Source organism: Gracilinanus agilis, unplaced genomic scaffold, assembly GCF_016433145.1.
Source record: "Gracilinanus agilis isolate LMUSP501 unplaced genomic scaffold, AgileGrace unplaced_scaffold58298, whole genome shotgun sequence".
Classification (NCBI taxonomy): domain Eukaryota; kingdom Metazoa; phylum Chordata; class Mammalia; order Didelphimorphia; family Didelphidae; genus Gracilinanus; species Gracilinanus agilis.
In genome coordinates this window covers 561-8,339 of record NW_025393868.1, presented here as the reverse complement: position 1 = coordinate 8,339, position 7,779 = coordinate 561, and the positions used below count along the sequence as shown (strand labels likewise).

General features: G+C 54.4%; 1 protein-coding gene across 1 annotated transcript; it reads right to left on the bottom strand.

The window, feature by feature from the left end:
* Window positions 1-456: 456 nt before the first annotated feature.
* Window positions 457-7,475, bottom strand: LOC123256381 (the record flags this gene model as incomplete). Its single annotated transcript, XM_044685008.1, is given in 8 exon segments — window positions 457-880; window positions 1,100-1,265; window positions 1,482-1,710; window positions 2,137-2,313; window positions 2,402-2,556; window positions 2,734-5,783; window positions 5,880-7,028; window positions 7,461-7,475. Coding segments are annotated over 8 exon segments (5,365 nt in total), but the record flags the coding sequence as incomplete, so codon positions are not given.
* Between the last annotated feature and the right edge of the window lie 304 nt (window positions 7,476-7,779).

Below are 7,779 nucleotides of genomic sequence, written 5' to 3'. Positions count from 1 at the left end.
GTCAATAAAACATTCCCACGGAGGTAGATCAGGGTAATAAACATTCCCAGGAAGGGTAGTAAACATTTCTCAAGGAGGTGTTAAGATAGCTTTAGCTGGGAAACGTTTTTAGGTTTGTCAAGGGGGGAGGTGAGGGAACAGAAAATATTTGGGGCTGCAGTTTTGATTTTTGGGCTTATCATTCCCCACTTTTTCTTATGATCCTGAGGAACCATCCTCAGGAGGTCCTTTTAAACAGCAGCGTCAGTATGTGTTGTCTCAAGGGTGGGGACTGTTTGGTAGTACTGACGCAGGACCATAAGCTGAACCGTGTTAATACGTTCCTTTACAAAAGCTACTAGTCGGTTAAGAATGAGGGGCCCGAAAGTTAAAAGGAGAGTTAGAAGGATTAGGGGCCCTAGGAGAGTAGATATCAGAGTGGTCAGCCAGGGGGAGCGCTGGAATAGTTGCTCATACCATGATGCCTGAGCTTCCCGCTCCGTTTTCCTTTTAGCAATGTCCTCTCGGAGTTTGGTCATAGATTCCTTGACAATGCCGGTATGGTCAGCATAAAAGCAACATTCCTCCCCCAAGGCGGCACAGAGACCCCCTTGTTGGAGGAAGAGGAGATCGAGCCCACGGCCCTGCTGGAGCACAACCTCTGAGAGGGAGGATAGAGATTTCTCCAAGTGGGTGATAGAGTTCTCAACTCGGGCCAGATCCTCATCTACCGCGGCTCGTAAGGCAGCAAGGCTCTGGTGATGCTGAGTGAGAGAGGCTATGCCGGTCCCAACCCCAGCTAAGCCTAAGAGCGTGGCTAACGTAATGGCAGTGATGGGCTCCCTGCGGATTCTAGGGGACGGGCGGTTTTGGGGGTCCCAGTACCTGACCATGTCTTCCCCTGTGTGGTATAAGACTCGTGGGACAACCGTTACCAGAAGGCACATTTCACCGGTTGCTCTCAGGGTTGTAGAGGACACACAGGGCGTAAGGCCAGAGGAAGTGCATAGCCAGCGGGCACCCAATGGGGGAATGAGGAATTTAAAGGATGTAGGGAGAGATATCTGGGTGCAGAGGTGGGAGTGGGCGTCTAACACCCGGCCTACACACCGTCCGGTACCCAACACAGAGTCCATAGTGAGCCCCTTTTTCCGTTCATCCCAGCGACACTCGGGAGGGCTATCCTGAGAGGACCTATTAAAGGAAGCATTGAGTGCAATGGCATCATAATAAGGGGGTCGGATCCCCAAACAAAGCCAACAATCTGAGGTCATATTAGGGAATGTCTGATTAAGGGAGTTATAGGAAGCGTTAAGTAGAGGTATGAGGGGGCTCTCTAAGTTTGGGACTAGACCAGGGGTAGTGGGCTGTGGGAGGGAAGGATGAGGGGCATTGGTATGCCTCTCTGGGACCCTTGCGTCTGAAGTCAGCTTCGGAGCAGGGGGCTGCGTAGGGGGTAATGGCCGAGGTAGGTTGGGTTTAAGAACCAAGTTAGGACCTACAGATTCGGCCTTGGTCTGGACCGGTTCTTTCTTAATTAAAAACAGTCCCCCCGGGTCATCCCCACTCTGAACCATGCGGAAACCCCAGGTACGTCCAAAGATCCAGGCGTTGTCAGAGGGGGTCAAGACAGTTAACTTAAGGTGTTGGCAGTCACCTCCAACCTCATCAGCTCCTCCGATGTGCGTGATTATCCGGCGAGGCTCGCAGCCGGATGGGCTCCAGGTGAGCCTAAGGTGTGGGTCCAAGGTAGGGGGTGTCCATCCTGTGGCCTGGGTTTCGCAGCCCCAATGGGAGCAGTAAAAGTGTCCCGGAGAGTTACAATATGATTTTCCCGGATTTGAAGAGGGACAGAGATAATAGTCCTTCAGTTGAAAACTCCTCTTCCCGTGAGGATTAAGGGTGAGCTCACAAGTATTGGGGAGGATCATAAGTTGGCAAGGGTAAAAGAAGAATGTGGGGGATCCAGTAACTACTTGGGTGGATACAACCATGGCTCGGTCCCAACTGTAAAGGGTCCATTTCCAAGGTTGATGTGGGTTGGAGGGTTGTTGGGAACGTTCATGGGGTAGGTGACCGTCCACAACCGATAAAAGGAAAAAAAGATAAAGGTATGGGGCCAGAAAGAGGGAAAGAAAATGGAAATAGGAACCCGACCCTAAGAGGGGTATCGGATTTTTAGTTAGGCGCATGAGTTTCCCCTTTTCTTTTGAGGAGACGAATCTTGAGGGGGTTCGTAGGGTGTCTGCGGGCTTGCCACTGGGGTTCAGAGTGCTCAGGTGGGTCTGCTCGGCGAACATGTGTGTGGTGGATCCAAGGTCCAACGCCGTCAACCTTTAAAGCAGAGGGGGTGACAAAAAGAGTGACATACGGACCTTTCCAGCGGGGCTGGAGGGTGGCACGCTGGTGCCTTTTAACCCACACCCAATCTCCAGGTGCAAAGTCGTGTGGGGGAAGAGGAGGGGGTTGGAAGAATTCTCTGAGCCGGGGCCACAGATCACGGTGGGCTTCTGCAAGCCCCAAGAGCATGGCTCGGAATTCCTCTGGCCCTTGGGGCTTTGTGGGCATCCGGGGTACCTGGGGAAGGATGGGGGGAAGAGAGCCATACAAGATCTCAAAAGGGGTAAGGTGGTGTGGGCCAGGAGTATTCCTGGCCCGGAAGAGAGCTAAAGGAAGGAGGGTCACCCAGTCTATGCCAGTCTCGAGGGCCAATTTGGATAGTGTCTCCTTAATTGTTCTATTCATCCTCTCTACCTGGCCGGAACTCTGGGGGCTATACTCACAATGTAATTTCCAATCCACCCCCAGGGCGGCTGCAAGTTCCTGAAGGACCTTGCTCACAAAAGCAGGTCCATTGTCAGAACCAATGGTTACCGGGAACCCGAAGCGAGGGATGATCTCTTCCATCAGTTTCTTAGCTACCACCTGGGCTGTTTCAGCTTTGGTTGGGAATGCCTCTGGCCAACCTGAAAAGGTGTCCACAAATACCAGCAAATAACGGTACCCATACCTTCCAGGCTTTACCTCAGTGAAATCCACCTCCCAGGATTGGCAGGGCCGTTCTCCGCGCACTCGATGACCTTCATGTCTATTAGGTTTCCCTGACCGCATTAGTTGGCAAGCTCGGCAAGTGGCTACGAGTTGTGTTAAGTAGGTTGCCCGGCCTGGGAACCTCAGTTGTCCCTTGTCCAGAAGCTGGGCAAGTTTCTTCTCCCCCAGATGAGAAAGATGGTGCAGGTGAGCGCAGAGCAGCTGTCCCAGAGCTTCAGGGAGAATTCTGTTGCCTTCCGGGTCTCTGTACCACAGGCCGTCTTTAACCCCATGGTGCCGTGCCACCCAATCTAAGTCTTGTTTCGAGGATTGAGGATCCCCAGATGGAGGGGGTGGTATGGTCATGGGCAGGGTGAGGAGGGGCGAATGGAAGGCAGCTTCTCGTGCCGCCTGGTCAGCAGCTCGGTTTCCCCGTGCCTCCAGAGAGTCTCCTTTTTGGTGGCCAGGGATATGGACCACAGCTACTGCCTTGGGTCGCCAAACTGCAGAGAGGAGTGCTTGGATTTCTTCCAGATATTTGACCCCCTTACCTCCTGCGGTGAGAAACCCTCTCTCCCTGTAGATGGGTGCATGGACATGCAAGGTGGCGAAGGCATACCGACTGTCTGTGTATACTGTCAGTCGCTTCCCTTCAGCTTTTTCAAGGGCCGTTTGTAGGGCAACCAACTCTGCTTTCTGAGCCGAGGTTCCCTCGGGTAGCGCTGCTGCCCAGATGAGGTTCCCCAATGCATCCACCACTGCTGCTCCTGCCCGTCGTTTCCCGTCCTGGATGAGGCTGCTCCCATCCGTAAACCATACCAGGTCCGCATTGGGAAGTGGTGTATCCTTGAGGTCTGGTCTGGCCGTCACTGTCTCAGCCAGGATCTCCTGGCAATCATGTAAGGGTTGGTCTGGTGAGGGGTCAGGTAGTAGGGTTGCAGGGTTCAGGGCGGATGTCACATGGAAGGAGATCCGGGGGGCATTCAACAACAAGCCCTGATAGTGAGTAAGGCGGGCATTAGACATCCATCGACTAGGTGGTTGTTTAAGGATGCCCTCAACGGCATGAGGAGTGGTTATTCGAAGGGCCTGCCTGTACGTGAGCTTGTCGGCATCTCGGACTAATAAGGCCACAGCAGCTATGATGCGTAGGCAGGGGGGCCACCCCAATGCCACAGGATCTAGTCTTTTGGACAGGTAGGCTACTGGCCTGTCCCAAGGCCCTAGTCGTTGGGTCAGCACCCCCTTAGCTACTCCCTTCTTTTCATCTACAAATAACTGAAAGGGCTTTTCAGGGTTTGGCAGGGCTAGGGCAGGGGCAGTTAGCATGGCCTGTTTGAGTCTCTGAAAGGCATCGTTCATGGCAGGTGACCAAGTCCAGTCTGCCTTCTCCCTAGAGCCTTCGTATAGGGGCCGGGCAATCTCTGCAAACCCAGGGATCCAGAGGCGGCAGTACCCCACTGACCCTAGGAATTCCCGCACCTGCCGGGGTCCCTTTGGTGGAGGAAGGCACAAGACAGTATCTTTCATGGCCTGGGTCAGCCACCGTTGCCCCCCTTGAAGCTTATATCCCAGGTAGGTGACCTCCCGCTGGGCTATACGGGCCTTCTTCGCGCTCAGCCTATAACCAAGGCGACCTAGAGTCTCTAGCAGGCCCTGGGTAGCAGTTTCACAGGCCGCTTGGGTAGGAGCAGCAAGTAGGAGGTCATCTACGTATTGGAGGAGGGTAATGAGGGGGTAACTCTGGCGGAATTCCCGCAGATCTGAGGCGAGGGCCTCATTAAAGATTGTCGGGGAATTTTTGTACCCTTGGGGCAACCGAGTCCAAGTTAGTTGGCCTGTTGTGTGTGCCTGCTCATCATGCCACTCAAAGGCAAACAAGGGCTGGCTAACGGGGGCTAGTGGCAAGGTGAAGAAGGCATCCTTCAAGTCGAGGGTGGTGTACCAGCTGAGGTCAGGTGGCAGTGAGCTCAGCAAGGTATATGGGTTAGGTACAGTGGGGTGGATGTCCTCCACTCGCAGATTTACCTCCCTCAAGTCTTGGACTGGGCGAAAGTCCTGTCCTCCTGGCTTGCGGACAGGTAGGAGAGGGGTGTTCCATGGGGATCGGCAGGGGACCAGAATACCTGCTTCCCGAAGACGAGTGATATGTGGGGCAATCCCTCTTCGGGCCTCCAAGGACATGGGATACTGCTTGACCCTCACTGGAGTCGCCCCTGGTTTAAGTGCCACAATGATGGGGGGTTGCTGGACGGCCAGGCCCACGCCCGAAATCTCAGCCCATACCTCAGGTACCTTGTCCATCCAGGGGCGGACGTGGTCTGGAACTTCCAGCGGGGCAGGATCTGCATGGAGGCGATGCTCATCATGGAGGGATAGAGTCAAAACGTGTAGAGGTGAACCCTGATCATCTGTGACTGAGACCCCAGAGTTTGAGAAATGGATGTGGGCCCCTGCCTTGTGCAGGAGATCCCGTCCTAGGAGAGGGGCTGGGCAATCAGGGATGACAAGAAAGGAATGAGTAACTCGATGGCGACCGAGGTCCACCTGGCGGCCAGTGGTCCAATTATATCTTTTGGTACCGGTGGCACCCTGCACCCAACTGGCTTTAGAGGAGACTGCCCCGACTGGTTTTGTTAGAACTGAAAACTGAGCACCTGTATCAACCATAAAGTTCATTGGTTTCCCCTCCACCTTCAGGGTTACCCAGGACTCTGGGAGGGGTTGAGAGTCCCGTCCTCTTCAATCTTCCTCCTCCTCATTGGCCCAGAGAACTTTAGGGCGTTGGTCATGGCGCGGGTGGCGGGAGGGGTTAGGATTGGGAGGTGCCCGGGAGTCTGAACCAGCAAGGCCAGGGCGAGGGGTTCTGCTCCTGGGCCGATTTGGACATTCTCGTTTCCAGTGGCCTTCCTGGTCGCATTGGAAGCAACGTGAGCGGCCCCCTCGATTACTGGGGAGCTCCTTGTGCAGTTGCTGGGACAGCCCAGCCACCAGGATCTTAGCTAGGTCTTTCTGATTCTTTCTGTCCTGTCTGGCTTTGTACTCCCGATCCTCTTGGTGCTGCCTGGTCTTGTATTCCCGCTCCTCCTGGTGTAGGCGCTCTGCCCTTTCCTCAGGAGTTTCTCGGGTGTTAAACACTCGCTCAGCTACCTTAAGGAGGTCACCTATAGACTGCTCTCCCAGGTTTTCTATCTTTTGGAGCTTTCGGCGGATATCAGGGGCCGATTGGTTGACAAATGAGAGTAGGACCGCCGCCCGACTGGTTTCTGCCAGGGGGTCCATAGGAGTGTACAGGCGAAAGGCCTCCTGGAGCCTCTCCAAGAAGGCAGCAGGGCTCTCATCAGGCCCTTGTCTAACTAAATATACCTTAGCCAAATTAGTCGGCTTGCGAGCCGCAGCACGGAGACCGGCCATGAGAATCTGGCGATAGACACGTAGGTGATCCCTACCTTCTTGTTGCTCAAAGTCCCAGGGGGGACGAGTGGAGGGAAAAGCCGCCTCTATAAGGTGAGGCTGGGTTGTGGGGAGCCCGTCTATCCCAGGAACATGTCGGCGAGCCTCGTGGAGGATTCGTTCACGTTCCTCTGTGGTGAAGAGTACCTGTAATAACTGTTGACAATCATCCCAAGTGGGATGGTGTGTGAACAAAATAGATTCCAATAGGGCAATGAGTTTCTGGGGTTCCTCAGAGAAGGGAGGGTTTTGGGATTTCCAATTGTAAAGATCACTAGACGAAAATGGCCAGTATTGATAACTACGGGGTCCCCCTTGAACCACAGGCCCCACCATCCGGACTGGGAACACCGGAACTGGGTCTCCCGGGGTCTGTTCAGGTGGTTCTGGGGTCCCTTGCTTGCCTCGGCTCCTAGTGCTGAGGGCCGGGGGAGGCACCCCTCCTGCTGTCCCTCCTAGCTGAGATACCTCTGGTTGAGGCACCCCTCCTGCCACCCCTTCCAACGGAGGGTACAATGGGGCATAAGGGGGAGGGGACAGAATCTCAGGGGGTTCAGGAGAGGATTCTTGAAAAACAGGAGGGATAGAGGACTTGGGCTTGGGGGATGAGTCCTCAGTTTCCCTACCTCCTGTACTGAGTGCAAGGGTCCCGATGGTCCCACCTGCTTGTTGTATACTTGTTTTTGGGGAATCTCGTTCTGTTTGAACAAAATCCCGGAGCCAAGGCGGGGGGTCAAGGACCAGGTCTTGCCAGGTTAAGATATAGGGGACCTGATCTAGGTGTCCCTGGGGCCCCAGATCGAGGATCTTAGCTCGGATTTTTGAAATTACCCCTAAGTTGAGTGTGCCGTCCCGCGGCCACCCGAGCCCAAATGAGGGCCACTCAGAAGTACACAATGTGATCAGTTTCCCTTTCTTTACCGAGACGGACAGATTATGGGCCCGGGTTTTAAAGTCCGGGAAATGGGAAACCATAAGAGAAAGGGGGGTGGACTTACTTTGGCCCATCGTGGCTACCAAGAGAAAAGGTGAGAGGAGGCCACAAGGGACAGGGGTTAACAGAAAGGCAACAAAACAGATACGGAACGGGGAAGACAACCAAGACAAACACAAGACAAACGTGCGCACGCTCACACTCACTTGCCCGGGGGAGCCCAGACCAGTCCCGAACAATTGATGGGGATCGTGTCAATTGATGTGGGGACTGGATCTTGGTCCTCTCTCTCCTCCCAACCTCCAGTGCGTCCACTGGTACCTTCCTCAGAGGACTCGAACCTCTGACTTGGGCCTCAATACCCCAAGAAAATCCGGAGGCCT